The sequence below is a fragment of the Mobula birostris genome, chromosome 29, assembly GCF_030028105.1.
Source record: "Mobula birostris isolate sMobBir1 chromosome 29, sMobBir1.hap1, whole genome shotgun sequence".
In the NCBI taxonomy this organism is placed as follows: domain Eukaryota; kingdom Metazoa; phylum Chordata; class Chondrichthyes; order Myliobatiformes; family Myliobatidae; genus Mobula; species Mobula birostris.
This window is the reverse complement of record NC_092398.1, coordinates 25,223,228-25,246,599: the sequence shown is the minus strand read 5'-3', so window position 1 is coordinate 25,246,599 and position 23,372 is coordinate 25,223,228. Positions and strand designations below refer to the sequence as shown.

At 43.0% G+C, this 23,372-nt stretch overlaps 1 protein-coding gene across 1 annotated transcript in view; it reads right to left on the bottom strand.

Annotated features, from left to right (window-relative positions):
• Positions 1-23,372, bottom strand: part of LOC140190161 (scavenger receptor cysteine-rich type 1 protein M160-like) — a 105,258-nt gene that overhangs the window by 65,442 nt on the left and 16,444 nt on the right. The window contains exons 7-13 of the mRNA XM_072246672.1: positions 22,052-22,363; positions 18,267-18,581; positions 14,842-15,153; positions 11,193-11,507; positions 7,765-8,076; positions 3,989-4,303; positions 561-872 (exon numbers count right to left, since the gene is read on the bottom strand). Of these exons, the coding sequence (XP_072102773.1) occupies positions 561-872; positions 3,989-4,303; positions 7,765-8,076; positions 11,193-11,507; positions 14,842-15,153; positions 18,267-18,581; positions 22,052-22,363 (2,193 nt within the window). The remainder of the gene's footprint in view (positions 1-560; positions 873-3,988; positions 4,304-7,764; positions 8,077-11,192; positions 11,508-14,841; positions 15,154-18,266; positions 18,582-22,051; positions 22,364-23,372) is intronic.

Here is a 23,372-nt window from a genome sequence, read left to right as displayed (position 1 = left end):
AATATATCATGGAAAAATGCTAAAGATGTGTATACGAACATATTTTTACAAGAATTGAATGAGGGTACAAGAGTTCTATGGCGCATCTGAACTCGGGCGTGAAAAATTTGACGCATGGAATGTAGAACGTTGGCCGCCCCTGCCCTAAAGGTTTATACGTAGTTTATGAAATAGAGTTCCTACGCCCACCCCAGAAAACTAATGAAATGCCGTTAATAAATAGTTACAATTCACTGTTTTGAATACAGATAAATTACCAGTTAATCCTTATATTTTCTGATGTGATATGTCCTATCCGAAATGAAGCTGGAATCAGCACCCGTATGCACGACCAACAAGGACATCAAAATTTGCCAAATGAAACACTCCAGCATTTTAAGTGATGCAGAAAAAATGTTAATTAAGTTGTGCCTGCCTTAACAACGTCAAGCATCAATACATAAATTTTCATCGTTTTACCCACAGCAACTAGAGTGGCTGCCATAATTATAAAAGTAGAGTCTTTCTTAATCGCAATAGAGAGAAAGCAGAAACAAAGAGGTCCTTTCTTTAATGCTGACCTGTACAATTCACTCCCGCATCCTCTCCGTGACCGCAATTATGACTCCCCCATCCTCGGAAGGAACATTCGTCAAGGGCGGATTCATTTCCATTGCACGCAACATCATCCATCCAGATATTCCCGCTGCCTTGCCCGAAGCGTGCCCCCTGTATTGCTGCTGTGGCAGGGGGACAGCCCAACTGACTGCAGACAACCTTGGCGTCGTCAGTGTCCCATCCATCGTCGCATACCGTTCCCCATTGTGCACGGTGCCACACCTCCACTCTCCCTGAACAACGATCGCTGCCGCCTACCAGCCTTATATTGGGCTCTGGAATGACATTCAAAGAAGAAATTACTGTATTTTTCAGAGTTTCGCTTGCAGGTATGTTCAAATCCACGCTCCTGGCCATTACACAGCATGTGAATGCTTGTAGAAGTGGAGCCAGCATTGCTGGAGCACTGATTGTTGGGACGGGGAACAGGAGGAAGTAGATTGTCAAGCACTGGCTGAAAGGAGTCGTCGGCACGGAAGTGGCACTGGCTCTGGGTAACTTGTCTGTTTGAGTTTGTTATGCTTCTCTTTCTTCTTCTTGTGTCCATTATACTTACTATAGCGTAAAAGGCCTTTACGGGTTATTCACTCCTGATGTTGGAGTCTTGGGAGCCCCATGGGAGACTACATGTGCGTGAGGTGCATCCAGCTGCAGATACTGCAAGACTGTGCTATGGATTGGGAGCAGCAGCTGCAAGAACTTCAGCATGTACGGGAGAGTGAGGAGATCATTCAGAGGATCTATGTCACTGCCTTTTACACCTGGGTTGAACTTTGTTCTTTGCATACAGGGCTGGTAAATTATTTCAATGTCATGAGGACATCACTAAATTTGGTGGGGGGAGGGTGGGAAAAGAGTAACACCCTGGGAAAAGTTTCACTGCTAATATCATGGTCTTTCTGTAGAAGCAGTGTTTGGGTTATGGTTAGAGTTGCTGGCCATCCAATGCGGGAGGTGTACTTTCATGCTCTATGCCTGCCACCGAGGTAATCTGGGTTTTGTTATCGGCAAAATATGGAGAGAGAAGATGCCAGAAAGGAGAGTTCGTAGACACCACAAAGTAGTGGCCTTGGAGTGGGGCCAGAAGTAGATGACGGCCAGAGATATCGATGGAGGACCAGCAGAAGGGAAACCGTGAACTCCAGCTTGCACACATTAGACTGTTTCATTAAAATGGGCTCTTTTCTTTTTGTTTTTCTTTACTAACACTTTAGTCCAATGAAGAATCAAAGAGCTAAATCATTGAATTGCATATGGTATACAGTCCATTATTCTGTGGTACTGATTTGTAACAGGAGAACAAACCACACAGCATCCACTCAAACAAGAGATTTTGCACCTCAAAGTTCACACATTTGGCGGGGCCAGAGATTATCTTCCCTCGAATTATGTCGCTGACTGAACCTGACGGTTACCCTTCCGTCAAATCTTGCCTCAATCTTCTACCAGCAAAGAATGCAGTCCTAACCGATGTATTCCTTGCATCAGATCTGAAACTTCAACGAATTTCTATCCTTGTGTGGTGGAACGTATAATAACTGAATGCATTACATTCAGGCAAGGAGCACCAATATCCTTAAAGGGAAACTCCTACAAAAAGCAGTATATATGGACAAGTCCATCAGGAATAAAACTGTTTTCTCCATTGAGCACATCAACACTGTGTGATGTCGCAAGAAAGCAGCATCCTTCGCCAGGCAAACCATCACCCAGGTCATGCTCTCTTTTTGTTGCTGCCATCAGGCAGATGGTATAAGACCCTCCAAACTTTTACCATCAGGATCAGGACAGTAATTACCCCTCAAGCACAAGGCTCTTGAACCAAACGGTGCAACCAGTCAACTTCACTTACCCCTTCACTGAACTGTTGCCACAACCTGTGACAAGATTTCAAGGACCTCTCACTTCCTCACCACATCTTTTCGGTATTTATTACTTATTTAGTATTACGGTCGTATTTTTTATACTTTCTCAGTTCAAGCTGCTAAGGTACAGCCATAGACAAGCACATTCATTTAACAAACAGGAAAAAAAAATCTGCAGATGCGGGAAATCCAAATAGAGGAGGGATGACCTGTACAAAAGGGAGGGGTTGCACTTGGGCAAATATTCACTCGGGCTGGTTTGTTAGAACTCTTGGGGAAGTTCGGAACTAATTTAGCATGGGGATAGGAACTGCGTGAAGGGTCTCAGGATACGAAAGGTGTTAAAACAACAAAAGTAGCAGGCAGTCAGACTGTTAGGAAGGGCAACTACGTGATCGGACAAAATGCAGCCAGCAGAGTGAGTATCATCAGTGTATTAGGATGCAGAATAAAAAAAAGGTTGGAAGCACTATATCAGCCTTGTATCTCATTCAAAAGAATATAAGAAATAAGCTAGATGATCTTACTGTACTTTTACAAATTGTCATGTATGATCTTGTGGACATCACCAATTCGTTGCTGAAAGATTGTTTGCTGGGTGGCTGAATTTCCATTGTACATTATATTGAAAGGGGACAAACATAGGCTGCATCGCTCTGCTGTCAGACAATGGTATCAACTACTGAGAAAGGTGTGACATAGGATTGGAAGATGTTGAATTCTTGTCGATTGCGGAACAAAACTGCAATAGAAAATGATCCTGATGGCAGTATATGCAGCTCCCCAAACAGTAACAGGAATGTAGGCTACACAATACAACAGAAACAGAAATGGCCTACCAAAAGGGAAATGTTATGATACTACGGGGAAATTTTAACACGCAGGTAGATTGGGAAAATTAGGTTGGTAATAGAACTGAAAAGAGTGTGAATTCAGAAGGACTTAGACAGTTTTGCAGAATGGGCACAGAAGCGGCAAATTAAATACAATGCTGGACAATGCATGGTCTTGCACTTCATCAGTAGAAATAATTCTGCAAACTATTTTCTAAACAAGAGTGAAATCCAAACATCTGAGATGCAAAGGGACTTGGAAGTTCTTCTGCAGAGCACCTTAAAGGTTTATATGCAGTTTATGAAATGGAGTTCCTATGTGAACCCCAGAAAGCTAACGAAATGCCATTAACAAACAGTTACAATTCACTGCATACAGAGTTATTACCGGACATTCCTTATACTTTCTGATCTGAGACATCTAACACGAAACGAATCTGGAATCAGCACCTGTATACACGACCAACTATAAGATAAAAGTTTGCCAAATGAAACACTCCAGCACTTTAAGCAATGCAGAACAAATGTTAATTAAATTGTGCCTGCCTCAACAACATCAAACATAAGTAGAAAAATTCTCATCGTTTTACCCTCGGCAACTAGAGTGGCTGGCCTAACTACCAAAATATAGAGTCTTTGTTAATCCCAATAGACAGAAAGCAGAAACAAAGAGGTTCTTTGTTCTATGCCTACCTTTTGAACAAATCACTCCTGCATCCTCTCCGTGACCGCAGTTATGACTCCCCCATCCTTGGAAGGAACATTCCCAAAGGGCGGATTCATTTCCATTGCACGCAACATCGTCCATCCAGATATTCCCACTGCCTTGCCCGAAGCGTGCCCCCGAGATTGCTGCTGCAGCAGAGGGACAACCCAACTCATTGCAGACAACCTTGGCGTCTTCAGTGCCCCATCCATCGTCACAAACCGTTCCCCACTGTGCATTGTACCGCACCTCCACTCTTCCTGAACAACGATCGATGCCGCCTACCAGCCTTACTTCGGGCACTGGAATGACATTGAAAGAGAAATTACTGTATTTTTTGGAGATTCGCTTCAGGTATATTCAGTTCCGCGTTCCTATCCATTACACAGCATGGGAATGTTTGCACAAGCGGAGCCACCACTGTTGCAGCAATGACTGTTGGGAGAGGCCAGTGATTAAAGTGGAGTGTCAGGCATTGGCTCAAAGGAGTCTTCAGCACAGAAGAGGCACTGGCTCTGGGTAACATGAGGAGGGTACTTAGTGTAGTTTAGAAGGCAATTGCGTGATATTCACGTTAGATGTTGAAGTCTTGGGAGCCCCAACTACATGTATGTGAGGTGCGTCCAGCTGCAGATTCTGCAAGACCGTGCTATGGATCGGGAGCAGCAGCTGCAAGACCTTCGGCTTCTATGGGAGAGCCAGGAGATCATCCATCAGAGCTGCAGGAGTCTGATAACTGAGTGACTGTTAGAGAAGGAATTAGACAGTGAATAGGCATTTAGCTCACAGCAGCTCTTGGGTAAATTCCCTGAATACTAAGTGTAGTATTTTGGATACTATTTTTTAAAATAACCTCTCAGCAGAATGCCACAGAGACCAGGTGGGTTGCACTGACCATGGATTGCAGAAGGGAAAGAGGGAGAGTCGTGAGCAGTTGAGATGGAAGACTCAATAGTCAGAGGAATCGGAAAAAAAAGTTTGTTGACGTGAATGCGACACACGGATGGTCTGTTGCTCCCTCCCAGGTGCTATGGACTCGGATCGCGTCCATAGCATTGTGCAGTGGGAGGGAAAGCAGCCTGAAATCTTGGTACAAAGAGGTTCCGCAATGAGGATTTAAAGAGCTGGACGGAATGCTGAGACGCAACACATTCAGGATTACTGCCTGTGTCACGTGCCAGGGATGGTAGAAACAGAATGATTTGGCAGATAAATGCGTGGCTGACAATTTGCAGCAGGGAGTGAAGTGCTTCAGGTTCTTGGATCATTCGGATTTCTTCTAGGGGAGGCATGACCTGTAAGAAGGGAAGGGTTGCAGCTGAAGCCGATGGGAACCAACCTTCTCGCTCACTGGCTTCTTAGTGTTATTGGGGAGGGTTCAAACTAATTTTGCAGGGAGTTGGAAACCTAAGGGAATGGGGTCAGGACAGTACGGATGGTAAAAGAGAAAAGACAGCACGCAGTCAGTCTGGTAGAAAAGGTGGGCAGATGATCAAACAAAAAAAGCCTACCAGCAGAGTGCGTATCAGTGATTAGGGATGCAGAATCAGAAAGGGTTACAAGGCTGTTCTCAACCTCTATTGAGTACAATACAACACGGCACTTTTACAGATTGTCACATACGATCTTGTGGACATCACCGACTCGTTGATGAAAGTTGTTTGGTGGGTAGCTGAATTTCCATTGTACATTGTATCGAAAGGGTACCAACATAGGCTTGGGGTGTGGCATCGCTCTGCTGTTAGAGAATGGCATCAAATACTGAGAAAGATATGACATAGGATCGGAAGATGTTGAATTCTTGTCAGTTCAGAAATGAAACAGCTAGGGAAATGGACCCAGATGGCAGTATTTGCAGCTCCCGCAACAGTAACTGAAATGTAGAGTGCAGAATACAACAGAAATAGAAATGGTGTACCAAATGGGAAATGTTATGATAGTAAGGGGAAATTTTAATATGCAGGTAGATTGGGAAAATTAGGTTGGTAATAGAACTCAAAAGAGAGTGAATTCAGAAGGATTTAAGCAACACACATCAAAGTTGCTGGTGAACGCAGCAGGCCAGGCAGCATCTCTAGGAAGAGGTACAGTCGACGTTTCAGGCCGAGACCCTTCGTCAGGACCAACTGAAGGAAGAGTTAGAAAGAGAAGGATTTAGACAGTTTGGGAGTATGGGCATGGAAACAGCAAATTAAATACAATCTTGGAAAATGCATGGTCTTGCACTTCGTCAGTAGAAATAATTCTGCAGACTATTTTCTAAACAGAGTAAACTCAAAACATCTGAGATGCAAAGGGACTTGGGAGTTCTTATGCAGAACACCCTAAAGCAGGGATGGCCAACCTATGGCGCATGCACCTAAAGTGGGGCATTGCACCCAAAGATATTAATAAAAAAGTAAGCCTACTCATGCAAAAATTATTAACGAAAAACAGATTTGTAGAAAAAAAATCTATAACAGGAATTCAAGTACCTTAGATCTAGAAATGGGTTTTACTAAGAAGAAATCTGAAACTTAGTTATTACTTTTAGCAATTTTATTATTTTGTGCACATCTTTTGGCGAATGTTATCTTCTTTCACATTGATCTGTTTTCAATTTTAAAAAATGTTCAATGAGTCAAACTAGAAAAGAAGGACTTTTGTTCTGCAGTCGTTCCATAACTGTTCAATAAATGTTTCTTACTTGTTTGAACCTGAGACGCCAGGCGTCTGCACCACTGGTGGGTCGCAGGTTTTTGTCAGTCAGTTTACAATTGACACTCGAGTGCTGCGGAGTTATGCTTTGTTCGTCCTTTGTGAACATTTGCAGTTTTGTACTTTTCGAAAAACTAACCTTTGTTTTTACATTCAGTGACCCATCAGTGCAAAACAAAATGAGGAAAAGAAAAGTAGAAAGTGATAGTAAGCGTGAATTCAATGAACAGAGGGAAAATGAGTTCTTATTTATAGTGGGTCCGTCAGGAAAACCATTGTGCATTGTTTGTGAAAACACTTTCTCACATAATAGAAGACATGATCTTAATAGACACTATAAAACACAACATCAGACTGAAATAGAAGGAAAACTGAAGCTAGTGCTTAGGTCTGAGTTACGGAAAGACGATGTGATTAAGAAGAAGGAAGAAATCAAAAGAAGACAAAATATATTTGTTAGAAGTCTCATTAAGGTAGGTAATGTTTATCTTCTTTTATATTAAATCAATATATCATGTAAAAATGCTAAATATGTGTATATGAACATATTTTTACAGGAATTGAATGGGGGTACAAGAGTTGAATGGCGCATCTGAACTCGTGCGTGAAAAAATTCTCGCATGGAATGTACAACGTTGGCCACCCCTGCCCTAAAGGTTTATATGTAGTTTATGAAATAGACTTCCTACGTGAACCCGAGAAAACTAACGAAATGCCATTAATAAATAGTTACAATTCACTGTTCTGAATACAGATAAATTACCAGTCAATCCTTATATTTTCTGATGTGATATGTCTTATCCTATATGAAGTTGGAATCAGCACCCGTATGCACGACCAACAAGGACATCAAAATTTGCCAAATGAAACACTCCAGCGTTTACAGTGACGCAGAAAACATGTTAATTAAGTTGTGCCTGCCTCCACAACGTCAAGCATCAGAACATAAATTTTCATCGTTTTACCCACAGCAACTACAGTGGCTGGCCTGATTATAAAAGTAGAGTCTTTCTTAATCGCAATAGAGAGAAAGCAGAAACAAAGAGGTCCTTTCTTCTATGCTGACCTGTACAATTCACTCCCGCATCCTCTCCGTGACCGCAGTTATGAATGCCCCACCCTCCAAAGGAACATTCGTCAAGGGCGGATTCATTTCCATTGCACGCAACATCATCCATCCAGATATTCCCGCTGCCTTGCCCGAAGCGTGCCCCTGGTATTGCTGCAGCGGCAGGGGGGCAGCCCAACTGACTGCAGACAACCTTGGCGTCGTCAGTGTCCCATCCATCGTCGCATACCGTTCCCCATTGTGCACTGTGCCACACCTCCACTCTCCCTGAACAACGATCGCTGCCGCCTACCAGCCTGGTATTGGGCTCTGGAATGACATTCAAAGAAGAAATTACTGTAGTTTTTGGAGTTTCGCTTGCAGGTATGTTCAATTCCACGCTCCTGGCCATAACACAACATGTGAATCCTTGCAGAAGTGGAGCCAGCATTGCTGGAGCGCTGATTGTTGGGACGGGCTAGAGGAGGATGTAGATTGTCAAGCACTGGCTCAAAGGAGTCGTCAGCACGGAAGTGGCACTGGCTCTGGGTAACTTGTCTGTTTGAGTTTGTTATGTTTCTCTTTCTTCTTGCTGTGTCAATTATACTTACTATAGCTTAAAAGGCCTTTACGGGTTATTCACTCCTGATGTTGGAGTCTTGGGAGCCCCATGGGAGACTACATGTGGGTGAGATGCATCCAGCTGCAGATACTGCAAGACTGTGCTATGGATTGGGAGCAGCAGCTGCAAGAACTTCAGCTTGTACGGGAGAGAGAGGAGATCATTCAGAGGATCTATGTCACTGCCTTTTACACCTGGGTTGAACTTTGTTCTTTGCATACAGGGCTGGTAAATTATTTCAATGTCACGAGGACATCACTAAATTTGGTGGGGGGAGGGTGGGGAAAGAGTAACACCCTGGGAAAAGTTTCACTGCTAATATCATGGTCTTTCTGTAGAAGCAGTGTTTGGGTTATGGTTAGAGTTGCTGGCCGTCCAATGCGGGAGGTGTACTTTCATGCTGTATGCCTGCCACCGAGGTAACCTGAGTTTTGTTATCAGCAGAAGATGGAGAGAGTAGATGCCAGAAAGGAGAGTTCATGGACACCACAAAGTTGTGGCTTTGGAGTGGAGCCAGAAGTCAATTACGGCCAGAGATATCGATGGAGGACCAGCAGAAGGGAAACCGTGAACTCCAACCTGCACACATTAGACTGTTTCATTAAAATGGGCTCTTTTCTTTTTGTTTTTCTTTACTAACACTTTAGTCCAATGAAGAATCAAAGAGCTAAATCATTTAATTGCATATGGTATACAGTCCATTATTGTGTGGTACTAATTTGTAACAGGAGAACAAACCACACAGCATCCACTCAAACAAGAGATTTTGCACCTCAAATTTCACGCATTTGGTGGGGCCAGAGATTATCTTCCCTCGAATTACGTCGCTAACTGAACCTAACGGTTACCGTTCCGTCAAATCTTGCCTCAATCTTCTACCAGCAAAGAATGCAGTCCTAACCGATGTATTCCTTGCATCAGATCTGAAACTTCAACGAATTTCTATCCTTGTGTGGTGGAACGTATAATAACTGAATGCATTACGTTCAGGCAAGGAGTACCAATATCCTTAAAGGGAAATTCCTTCAAAAAGCAGTATATATGGCCAAATTCATCAGGAATAAAACTGTTTTGTCCATTGAGCACATCAACACTGTGTGCTGTCGCAAGAAAGCAGCACCCTTTGCCAGGCAAACCATCACCCAGGTCATGCTCTCTTTTTGCTGCTGCCATCAGGCAGATGGTATAAGACCCTCCAAACTTATACCATCAGGATCAGGACAGTAATTACCCCTCAAGCACAAGGCTCTTGAACGAAACGGTACAGCCAATCAACTTCACTTACCCCTTCACTGAACTGTTGCCACAACCTGTGACAAGATTTCAAGGACCTCTCACTTCCTCACCACATCTTTTCGGTATTTTTTCCTTATTTACTATTACGGTCGTATTTTTTACATTTTCTCAGTTGAAGCTGCTAAGGTACAGCCATAGACAAGCACATTCATTTCACAAACAGGAAAAAAAAATCTGCAGATGCCGGAAATCCAAATAGAGGAGGGATGACCTGTACAAAAGGGAGGGGTTGCACTTGGCCAAATATTCTCTCGGGCTGGTTTGTTAGAACTCTTGGGGAGGGTTGGAACTAATTTAGCCTGGGGATAGGAAACTGCGTGAAGAGTCTCACGATACGAAAGATATTAGAGCAACAAAAGTAGCAGGCAGTCAGACTGTTAGGAAGGGCAACTACATGATCGGATAAAATGCAGCCAGCAGAGTGAGTATCATCAGTGCATTAGGATGCAGAATAAAAAAAAGGTTGGAAACACTATATCAGCCTTGTATCTCATTCAAAAGAATATAAGAAATAAGCTAGATGATCTTACTGTACTTTTACAAATTGTCATGTATGATCTTGTGGACATCACCAATTCGTTGCTGAAAGATTGTTTGCTGGGTGGCTGAATTTCCATTGTACATTATATTGAAAGGGGACAAACATTGGCTGCATCACTCTGCTGTCAGACAATGGTATCAACTACTGAGAAAGGTGTGACATAGGATTGGAAGATGTTGAATTCTTGTCGATTGCGGAACAAAACTGCAATAGAAAATTACCCCGATGGCAGTATATGCAGCTCCCCAAACTGTAACAGGAATGTAGGCTACAGAATACAACAGAAACAGAAATGGCCTACCAAAAGGGAAATGTTATGATACTACGGGGAAATTTTAACACGCAGGTAGATTGGGAAAATTAGGTTGGTAATAGAACTGAAAAGAGTGTGAATTCAGAAGGACTTAGACAGTTTTGCAGAATGGGCACAGAAGCGGCAAATTAAATACAATGCTGGACAATGCATTGTTTTGCACTTCATCAGTAGAAATAATTCTGCAAACTATTTTCTAAACAAGAGTGAAATCCAAACATCTGAGATGCAAAAGGACTTGGAAGTTCTTCTGCAGAGCACCTTAAAGTTTTATATGCAGTTTATGAAATGGAGGTCATATGTGAACCCCAGAAAGCTAATGAAATGCCGTTAACAAATAGTTACAATTCACTGCATACAGAGTTATTACCGGACATTCCTTATACTTTCTGATCTGAGACATCTAACACGAAACGAATCAGGAATCAGCACCTGTATGCACGACCAACTATAAGATAAAAGTTTGCCAAATGAAACACTCCAGCACTTTAAGCAATGCAGAATAAATGTTAATTAAATTGTGCCTGCCTCAACAACATCAAACATAAGTACAAAAATTCTCATCGTTTTACCCACGGCAACTAGAGTGGCTGGCCTAACTACCAAAATATAGAGTCTTTGTTAATCCCAATAGACAGAAAGCAGAAACAAGAGGTTCTTTGTTCTATGCCTACCTTTTGAACAAATCACTCCTGCATCCTCTCCGTGACCGCAGTTATGACTCCCCCATCCTCGGAAGGAACATTCCCAAAGGGCGGATTCATTTCCATTGCACGCAACATCATCCATCCAGATATTCCCGCTGCCTTGCCCGAAGTGTGCCCCCGAGATTGCTGCTGCAGCAGAGGGACAACCCAACTCATTGCAGACAACCTTGGCGTCTTCAGTGTTCCATCCATCGTCACATACCGTTCCCCACTGTGCATTGTACCGCACCTCCACTCTCCCTGAACAACGATCGCTGCCGCCTACTAGCCTTACTTCGGGCACTGGAATGACATTGAAAGAGAAATTACTGTATTTTTTGGAAATTCGCTTCAGGTATGTTCAGTTCCGCGTTCCTATCCATTACACAGAATGTGAATGTTTCCACAAGCGGAGCCACCATTGTTGCAGCAATGACTGTTGGGAGAGACCAGTGGTTAAAGTGGATTGTCAGGCATTGGTTCAAAGGAGTCTTCAGCACAGAAGAGGCACTGGCTCTGGGTAACATCAGGAGGGTACTTAGTGTAGTTTAGAAGGCAATTGCGTGCTATTCACGTTAGATGTTGAAGTCTTGGGAGCCCCACAGGCAACTACATGTATGTGAGGTGCGTCCAGCTGCAGGTTCTGCAAGACCGTGCTATGGATCGGGAGCAGCAGCTGCAAGACCTTCGGCTTCTACGGGAGAGCCAGGAGATCATCCATCAGAGCTGCAGGAGTCTGATAACTGAGTGACTGTTAGGGAAGGAATTAGACAGTGAATAGGCATTTAGCTCACAGCAGCTCTTGGGTAAATTCCCTGAATACTAAGTGTATTATTTTGGATACTATTTTTTAAAATAACCTCTCAGCAGAATGCCACGGAGACCAGGTGGATCGCACTGACCATGGATTGCAGAAAGGAAAGAGGGAGAGTCGTGAGCGGTTGAGATGCAAGGCTCAATAGTCAGAGGAATCGAAACAAAAGTTTGTTGACGTGAACGGGACACACGGATGGTCTGTTGCTCCCTCCCAGGTGCTATGGACTCAGATCGCGTCCATAGCATTGTGCAGTGGGAGGGAAAGAAGCCTAAAATCTTGGTACAAAGAGGTTCCGCAATGAGGATTTAAAGAGCTGGACGGAACGCTGAGACGCAACACATTCAGGGTTACTGCCTGTGTCACGTGCCAGGGACGGTAGAAACAGAATGATTTGGCAGATAAATGCGTGGCTGACAATTTGCAGCAGGGAGTGAACTGCTTCAGGTTCTTGGATCATTTGGATCTCTTCTAGGGGAGGCATGACCTGTAAGAAGGGAAGGGTTGCAGCTGAAGCCGATGGGAACCAACCTTCTCGCTCACTGGCTTCTTAGAGCTATTGGGGAGGGTTCAAACTAATTTTGCAAGGGGGTGGAAACCAAAGGGAATGGGGTTAGGACAGCGCGGATGGCAAAAGAGAAAAGACAGCATGCAGTCAGTCTGGTAGGAAAGTTGGGCAGATGATAAAACAAAAAAAAAACTACCAGCAGAGTGAGTATCAGTGATGAGGGATGCAGAATCAAGAAGGGTTACAATACTGTTCTCAACGTCTATTGAGCACAACAACACGGCGCTTTTACAGATTGTCACATACGATCTTCTGGACATCACCACTTCGTTGCTGAAAGATTGTTTGGTGGGTAGCAGAATTTCCATTGTACATTGTATCCAAAGGGTATGAACATAGGCTGGGTACGTGGCATCGCTCTGCTGTTAAGAGAATGGCATCAAATACTGAGAAAGATATTACATTGGATCGGAAGATGTTGAATCCTTGTCAGTTCAGCAAGGAAACTGCAATGGAAATGGACCCTGATGGCAGTATATGCAGCTCCCGGAACAGTAACTGAAATGTAGAGTGCAGAATAAAACAGAAATAGAAATGGTGTACCAAATGGGAAATGTTATGATAGTAAGGGGAAATTTTAATATGCAGGTAGATTGGGAAAATTAGGTTGGTAATACAACTCAAAAGAGAGTGAATTCAGATGGACTTAGACAGTTTGGGAGTATGGGCATGGAAAAGGCAAATTAAATACAATGCTGGAAAATGCATGGTCTTGCATTTCATCAGTAGAAATAATTCTGCAGACTATTTTCTAAACAGAGTAAAATCAAAACATTGAGATGCAAAGGGACTTGGGAGTTCTTGTGCAGAACAGCCTAAAGCAGGGATGGCCAACCTATGGCGCATGCGCCAAAAGTGGTGCATTGCACCCAATGATAATAATAAAAAAGTAAGCCTACTCATGCAAAAAGTAATGACTAAAACCAGATCTGTAGAAAAAAAAATTATAGCATGAATTCAAGTAGCTTAGATCTAGAAATGGGTTTTACTGAGAAGAAATCTAAAACTTAGTTATTACGTTTCGTGATTTTATTATTTTGCGCACGTTTTGGCGAATGATATCTTCTTTCACATTGATCTGTTTTCAATTTTAAAAAATGTTCAATAAGTCAAACTAGAAAAGAAGGACTTTTGTTCTGCAGTCATTCCATAACTGTTCAATAAATGTTTCGTACTTGTTTGATCCTGAGGCGCCAGGCGTCTGCAGCACTGGTGGGTCGCAGGTTTTTGTCAGTCAGTTTACAATTGACACTCGTGTGCTACAGAGTTATGCTTTGTTCGTCCTTTGTGAACATTTGCAGTTTTGTACTTTTCGAAAAACTAAGCTTTGCTTTTACATTCAGTGACCCATCACAGTGCAAAAGAAAATGAGGAAAAGAAAAGCAGAAAGTGATAGTAAGCGTAAATTCAAGGAACAGAGGGAAAATGAGTTCTTATTTATAGCGGGTCCGTCAGGAAAACCATTGTGCATTGTTTGCAAAAACACTTCCTCACATAATAGAAGACATGATCTTAATAGACAGTATAAAGCACAACATCAGACTGAAATAGAAGGAAAACTGAAGCTCGTGCTTAGGTCTGAGTTACGGAAAGACGATGTGATTAAGAAGAAAGAAGAAATCAAAAGAAGACAAAATATGTTTGTTAAAAGTGTCATTAAGGCAGGTAATGTTTATTTTCTTTTACATTAAATCAATATATCATGGAAAAATGCTAAAGATGTGTATATGAACATACTTTTACAAGAATTGAATGGGGGTACAAGAGTTCTATGGCGCATCTGAACTCGTGCGTGAAAAAATTTGACGCATGGAATGTAGAACGTTGGCCGCCCCTGCCCTAAAGGTTTATATGTAGTTTATGAAATAGACTTCCTACGCCCACCCCAGAAAACTAATGAAATGCCGTTAATAAATAGTTACAATTCACTGTTTTGAATACAGATAAATTACCAGTCAAACCTTATATTTTCTGATGTGATATGTCTTATCCGAAATGAAGCTGGAATCAGCACCCGTATGCACGACCAACAAGGACATCAAAATTTGCCAAATGCAACACTCCAGCGTTTACAGTGATGCAGAAAACATGTTAATTAAGTTGTGCCTGCCTCCACAACGTCAAGCATCAATACATAAATTTTCATCGTTTTACCCACAGCAACTACAGTGGCTGGCCTGATTATAAAAGTAGAGTCTTTCTTAATCCCAATAGAGAGAAAGCAGAAACAAAGAGGTTCTTTCTTCTATGCTGACCTGTACAATTCACTCCTGCATCCTCTCGGTGACCGCAATTATGACTCCCCCATCCTCGGAAGGAACATTCGTCAAGGGCGGATTCATTTCCATTGCACGCAACATCATCCATCCAGATATTCCCGCTGCCTTGCCCGAAGCGTGCCCCCTGTATTGCTGCAGCGGCAGGGGGACAGCCCAACTGACTGCAGACAACCTTGGCGTCGTCAGTGTCCCATCCATCGTCGCATACCGTTCCCCATTGTGCACTGTGCCACACCTCCACTCTCCCTGAACAACGATCGCTGCCGCCTACCAGCCTTATATTGGGCTCTGGAATGACATTCAAAGAAGAAATTACTGTATTTTTCGGAGTTTCGCTTGCAGGTATGTTCAAATCCACGCTCCTGGCCATAACACAGCATGTGAATGCTTGTAGAAGTGGAACCAGCATTGCTGGAGCACTGATTGTTAGGACGGGCAACAGGAGGAAGTAGATTGTCAAGCACTGGCTGAAAGGAGTCGTCGGCACGGAAGTGGCAATGGCTCTGGGTAACTTGTCTGTTTGAGTTTGTTATGTTTCTCTTTCTTCTTCTTGTGTCAATTATACTTACTATACCTTAAAAGGCCTTTACGGGTTATTCACTCCTGATGTTGGAGTCTTGGGAGCCCCATGGGAGACTACATGTGCGTGAGGTGCATGCAGCTGCAGATACTGCAAGACTGTGCTATGGATTGGGAGCAGCAGCTGCAAGAACTTCAGCATGTACGGGAGAGTGAGGAGATCATTCAGAGGATCTATGTCACTGCCTTTTACACCTGGGTTGAACTTTGTTCTTTGCATACAGGGCTGGTAAATTATTTCAATGTCATGAGGACATCACTAAATTTGGTGGGGGGAGGGTGGGGAAAGAGTAACACCCTGGGATAAGTTTCACTGCTAATATCATGGTCTTTCTGTAGAAGCAGTGTTTGGGTTATGGTTAGAGTTGCTGGCTATCCAATGCGGGAGGTGTATTTTCATGCTCTATGCCTGCCACCGAGGTAATCTGGGTTTTGTTATCGGCAAAATATGGAGAGAGAAGATGCCAGAAAGGAGAGTTCGTCGACACCACAAAGTAGTGGCCTTGGAGTGGGGCCAGAAGTCGATGACGGCCAGAGATATCGATGGAGGACCAGCAGAAGGGAAACCGTGAACTCCAGCTTGCACACATTAGACTGTTCCATTAAAATGGCTCTTTTCTTTTTGTTTTTCTTTACTAACACTTTAGTCCAATGAAGAATCAAAGAGCTAAATCATTGAATTGCATATGGTATACAGTCCATTATTCTGTGGTACTGATTTGTAACAGGAGAACAAACCACACAGCATCCACTCAAACAAGAGATTTTGCACCTCAAAGTTCACACATTTGGCGGGGCCAGAGATTATCTTCCCTCGAATTATGTCGCTGACTGAACCTGACGGTTACCCTTCCGTCAAATCTTGCCTCAATCTTCTACCAGCAAAGAATGCAGTCCTAACCGATGTATTCCTTGCATCAGATCTGAAACTTCAACGAATTTCTATCCTTGTGTGGTGGAACGTATAATAACTGAATGCATTACATTCAGGCAAGGAGCACCAATATCCTTAAAGGGAAACTCCTACAAAAAGCAGTATATATGGACAAGTCCATCAGGAATAAAACTGTTTTCTCCATTGAGCACATCAACACTGTGTGCTGTCGCAAGAAAGCAGCACCCTTCGCCAGGCAAACCATCACCCAGGTCATGCTCTCTTTTTGCTGCTGCCATCAGGCAGATGTTATAAGACCCTCAAAACTTATACCATCAGGATCAGGACAGTAATTACCCCTCAAGCACAAGGCTCTTGAACCAAACGGTACAAACAGTCAACTTCACTTACCCCTTCACTGAACTGTTGCCAAAACCTGTGACAAGATTTCAAGGACCTCTCACTTCCTCACCACATCTTTTTGGTATTTATTACTTATTTACTATTACGGTTGTATTTTTTATATTTTCTCAGTTCAAGCTGCTAAGGTACGGCCATAGACAAGCACATTCATTTAACAAACAGGAAAAAAAAATCTGCAGATGCGGGAAATCCAAATAGAGGAGGGATGACCTGTACAAAAGGGAGGGGTTGCACTTGGGCAAATATTCACTCGGGCTGGTTTGTTAGAACTCTTGGGGAAGTTCGGAACTAATTTCGCATGGGGATAGGAAACTGCGTGAAGGGTCTCAGGATACGAAAGGTGTTAAAACAACAAAAGTAGCAGGCAGTCAGACTGTCAGGAAGGGCAACTACGTGATCGGACAAAATGCAGCCAGCAGAGTGAGTATCATCAGTGTATTAGGATGCAGAATAAAAAAAAGGTTGGAGGCACTGTATCAGCCTTGTATCTCATTCAAAATATAAGAAATAAGCTAGATGATCTTACTGTACTTTTACAAATTGTCATGTATGATCTTGTGGACATCACCAATTCGTTGCTGAAAGATTGTTTGCTGGGTGGCTGAATTTCCATTGTACATTATATTGAAAGGGGACAAACATTGGCTGCATCGCTCTGCTGTCAGACAATGCTATCAACTACTGAGAAAGGTGTGACATAGGATTGGAAGATGTTGAATTCTTGTCGATTGCGGAACAAAACTGCAATAGAAAATGATCCTGATGGCAGTATATGCAGCTCCGCAAACAGTAACAGGAATGTAGGCTACACAATACAACAGAAACAGAAATGGCCTACCAAAAGGGAAATGTTATGATACTACGGGGAAATTTTAACACGCATGTAGATTGGGAAAATTAGGTTGGTAATAGAACTGGAAAGAGTGTGAATTCAGAAGGACTTAGACAGTTTTGCAGAATGGGCACAGAAGCGGCAATTTAAATACAATGCTGGACAATGCATGGTCTTGCACTTCATCAGTAGAAATAATTCTGCAAACTATTTTCTAAACAAGAGTGAAATCCAAACACCTGAGATGCAAAGGGACTTGGAAGTTCTTCTGCAGAGCACCTTAAAGGTTTATATGCAGTTTATGAAATGGAGTTCAGATGTGAACCCCAGAAAGCTAATGAAATGCCGTTAACAAATAGTTACAATTCACTGCATACAGAGTTATTACCGGACATTCCTTATACTTTCTGATCTCAGACATCTAACACGAAACGAATCTGGAATCAGCACCTGTATACACGACCAACTATAAGATAAAAGTTTGCCAAATGAAACACTCCAGCACTTTAAGCAATGCAGAACAAATGTTAATTAAATTGTGCCTGCCTCAACAACATCAAACATAAGTAGAAAAATTCTCATCGTTTTACCCACGGCAACTAGAGTGGCTGGCCTAACTACCAAAATATGGAGTCTTTGTTAATCCCAATAGACAGAAAGCAGAAACAAAGAGGTTCTTTGTTCTATGCCTACCTTTTGAACAAATCACTCCTGCATCCTCTCCGTGACCGCAGTTATGACTCCCCCATCCTCGGAAGGAACATTCCCAAAGGGCGGATTCATTTCCATTGCACGCAACATCGTCCATCCAGATATTCCCGCTGCCTTGCCCGAAGCGTGCCCCCGGTATTGCTGCTGCAGCAGAGGGACAACCCAACTCATTGCAGACAACCTTGGCGTCTTCAGTGCCCCATCCATCGTCACAAACCGTTCCCCACTGTGCATTGTACCGCACCTCCACTCTTCCTGAACAACGATCGCTGCCGCCTACTAGCCTTACTTCGGGCACTGGAATGACATTGAAAGAGAAATTACTGTATTTTTTGGAGATTCGCTTCAGGTATATTCAGTTCCGCGTTCCTATCCATTACACAGCATGGGAATGTTTGCACAAGCGGAGCCACCACTGTTGCAGCATTGACTGTTGGGAGAGGCCAGTGATTAAAGTGGAGTGTCAGGCATTGGCTCAAAGGAGTCTTCAGCACAGAAGAGGCACTGGCTCTGGGTAACATCAGGAGGGTACTTAGTGTAGTTTAGAAGGCAATTGCGTGCTATGCACGTTAGATGTTGAAGTCTTGGGAGCCCCACAGGCAACTACATGTATGTGAGGTGCGTCCAGCTGCAGATTCTGCAAGACCGTGCTATGGATCGGGAGCAGCAGCTGCAAGACCTTCGGCTTCTATGGGAGAGCGAGGAGATCATCCATCAGAGATGCAGGAGTCTGATAACTGAGTGACTGTCAGGGAAGGAATTAGACAGTGAATAGGCAGTTAGCTCACAGCAGCTCTTGGGTAAATTCCCTGAATACTAAGTGTATTATTTTGGATCCTATTTTTTAAAATAACCTCTCAGCAGAATGCCACAGAGACCAGGTGGGTTGTACTGACCATGGATTGCAGAAGGGAAAGAGGGAGAGTCGTGAGCAGTTGAGATGGAAGACTCAATAGTCAGAGGAATCGGAAAAAAAAGTTTGTTGACATGAATGCGACACACGGATGGTCTGTTGCTCCCTCCCAGGTGCTATGGACTCGGATCGCGTCCATAGCATTGTGCAGTGGGAGGGAAAGCAGCCTGAAATCTTGGTACAAAGAGGTTCCGCAATGAGGATTTAAAGAGCTGGACGGAATGCTGAGATGCAACACATTCAGGGTTACTGCCTGTGTCACGTGCCAGGGATGGTAGAAACAGAATGATTTGGCAGATAAATGCGTGGCTGACAATTTGCAGCAGGGAGTGAAGTGCTTCAGGTTCTTGGATTATTCAGATCTCTTCTAGGGGAGGCATGACCTGTAAGAAGGGAAGGGTTGCAGCTGAAGCCGATGGGAACCAACCTTCTCGCTCACTGGCTTCTTAGAGCTATTGGGGAGGGTTCAAACTAATTTTGCAAGGGGTTGGAAACCAAAGGGAATGGGGTTAGGACAGCGTGATGGTAAAAGAGAAAAGACAGCATGCAGTCAGTCTGGTAGGAAAGTTGGGCAGATGATAAAACAAAAAAAAAAACTACCAGCAGAGTGAGTATCAGTGATGAGGGATGCAGAATCAAGAAGGGTTACAATACTGTTCTCAACGTCTATTGAGCACAACAACACGGCGCTTTTACAGATTGTCACATACGATCTTCTGGACATCACCACTTCGTTGCTGAAAGATTGTTTGGTGGGTAGCAGAATTTCCATTGTACATTGTATCCAAAGGGTATGAACATAGGCTGGGTACGTGGCATCGCTCTGCTGTTAAGAGAATGGCATTAAATACTGAGAAAGATATTACATTGGATCAGAAGATGTTGAATCCTTGTCAGTTCAGTAAGGAAACTGCAATGGAAATGGACCCTGATGGCAGTATATGCAGCTCCCGGAACAGTAACTGAAATGTAGAGTGCAGAATAAAACAGAAATAGAAATGGTGTACCAAATGGGAAATGTTATGATAGTAAGGGGAAATTTTAATATGCAGGTAGATTGGGAAAATTAGGTTGGTAATAGAACTCAAAAGAGAGTGAATTCAGAAGGATTTAAGCAACACACATCAAAGTTGCTGGTGAACGGAACAGGCCAGGCAGCATCTCTAGGAAGAGGTACAGTCGACGTTTCAGGCCGAGACCCTTCGTCAGGACCAACTGAAGGAAGAGTTAGAAAGAGAAGGATTTAGACTGTTTGGGAGTATGGGCATGGAAACAGCAAATTAAATACAATCTTGGAAAATGCATGGTCTTGCACTTCGTCAGTAGAAATAATTCTGCAGACTATTTTCTAAACAGAGTAAACTCAAAACATCTGAGATGCAAAGGGACTTGGGAGTTCTTATGCAGAACACCCCAAAGCAGGGATGGCCAACCTATGGCGCATGCACCTAAAGTGGGGCATTGCACCCAAAGATATTAATAAAAAAGTAAGCCTACTCATGCAAAAAGTATTAACTAAAAACAGATCTGTAGAAAAAAAATCTATAACAGGAATTCAAGTACCTTAGATCTAGAAATGGGTTTTACTAAGAAGAAATCTAAAACTTAGTTATTACTTTTAGCAATTTTAATTTTTTTGTGCACATCTTTTGGCGAATGTTATCTTCTTTCACATTGATCTGTTTTCAATTTTAAAAAAATGTTCAATGAGTCAAACTAGAAAAGAAGGACTTTTGTTCTGCAGTTGTTCCATAACTGTTCAATAAATGTTTCTTACTTGTTTGAACCTGAGACACCAGGCGTCTGCACCACTGGTGGGTCGCAGGTTTTTGTCAGTCAGTTTACAATTGACACTCGAGTGCTGCGGAGTTATGCTTTGTTCGTCCTTTGTGAACATTTGCAGTTTTGTACTTTTTGAAAAACTAAGCTTTGTTTTTACATTCAGTGACCCATCAGTGCAAAACAAAATGAGGAAAAGAAAAGCAGAAAGTGATAGTAAGCGTGAATTCAATGAACAGAGGGAAAATGAGTTCTTATTTATAGCGGGTCCGTCAGGAAAACCATTGTGCATTGCTTGTGAAAACACTTTCTCACATAATAGAAGACATGATCTTAATCGACACTATAATACACAAACTCACACTGAAATAGAAGGAAAACTGAAGCTAGTGCTTAGGTCTGAGTTACGGAAAGACGATGTGATTAAGAAGAAGGAAGAAATCAAAAGAAGACAAAATATATTTGTTAAGAGTCTCATTAAGGTAGGTAATGTTTATCTTCTTTTATATTAAATCAATATATCATGTAAAAATGCTAAAGATGTGTATATGAACATATTTTTACAGGAATTGAATGGGGGTACAAGAGTTGAATGGCGCATCTGAACTCGTGCGTGAAAAAATTCTCACATGGAATGTACAACGTTGGCCACCCCTGCCCTAAAGGTTTATATGTAGTTTATGAAATAGACTTCCTACGTGAACCCGAGAAAACTAACGAAATGCCGTTAATAAATAGTTACAATTCACTGTTCTGAATACAGATAAATTACCAGTCAATCCTTATATTTTCTGATGTGATATGTCTTATCCTATATGAAGCTGGAATCAGCACCCGTATGCACGACCAACTAGGACATCAAAATTTGCCAAATGCAACACTCCAGCGTTTACAGTGATGCAGAAAAAATGTTAATTAAGTTGTGCCTGCCTCCACAACGTCAAGCATCAGAACATAAATTTTCATCGTTTTACCCACAGCAACTACAGTGGCTGGCCTGATTATAAAAGTAGAGTCTTTCTTAATCCCAATAGAGAGAAAGCAGAAACAAAGAGGTTCTTTCTTCTATGCTGACCTGTACAATTCACTCCCGCATCCTCTCCGTGACCGCAGTTATGAATGCCCCACCCTCCAAAGGAACATTCGTCAAGGGCGGATTCATTTCCATTGCACGCAACATCATCCATCCAGATATTCCCGCTGCCTTGCCCGAAGCGTGCCCCCTGTATTGCTGCAGCGGCAGGGGGACAGCCCAACTGACTGCAGACAACCTTGGCGTCGTCAGTGTCCCATCCATCGTCGCATACCGTTCCCCATTGTGCACGGTGCCACACCTCCACTCTCCCTGAACAACGATCGCTGCCGCCTACCAGCCTGGTATTGGGCTCTGGAATGAAATTCAAAGAAGAAATTACTGTAGTTTTTGGAGTTTCGCTTGCAGGTATGTTCAATTCCAGGCTCCTGGCCAGAACACAGCACTTGAATGCTTGCAGAAGTGGAGCCAGCATTGCTGGAGCGCTGATTGTTGGGACGGGCTACAGGAGGAAGTAGATTGTCAAGCACTGGCTCAAAGGAGTCGTCAGCACGGAAGTGGCACTGGCTCTGGGTAACTTGTCTGTTTGAGTTTGTTATGTTTCTCTTTCTTCTTGCTGTGTCAATTATACTTACTATAGCTTAAAAGGCCTTTACGGGTTATTCACTCCTGATGTTGGAGTCTTGGGAGCCCCATGGGAGACTACATGTGCGTGAGGTGCATCCAGCTGCAGATACTGCAAGACTGTGCTATGGATTGGGAGCAGCAGCTGCAAGAACTTCAGCTTGTACGGGAGAGAGAGGAGATCATTCAGAGGATCTATGTCACTGCCTTTTACACCTGGGTTGAACTTTGTTCTTTGCATACAGGGCTGGTAAATTATTTCAATGTCACGAGGACATCACTAAATTTGGTGGGGGGAGGGTGGGGAAAGAGTAACATCCTGGGAAAAGTTTCACTGCTAATATCATGGTCTTTCTGTAGAAGCAGTGTTTGGGTTATGGTTAGAGTTGCTGGCCGTCCAATGCGGGAGGTGTACTTTCATGCTGTATGCCTGCCACCGAGGTAACCTGAGTTTTGTTATCAGCAGAAGATGGAGAGTGTAGATGCCAGAAAGGAGAGTTCATAGACACCACAAAGTAGTGGCTTTGGAGTGGAGCCAGAAGTCGATGACGGCCAGAGATATCAATGGAGGACCAGCAGAAGGGAAACCGTGAACTCCAACCTGCACACATTAGACTGTTTCATTAAAATGGGCTCTTTTCTTTTTGTTTTTCTTTACTAACACTTTAGTCCAATGAAGAATCAAAGAGCTAAATCATTTAATTGCATATGGTATACAGTCCATTATTGTGTGGTACTA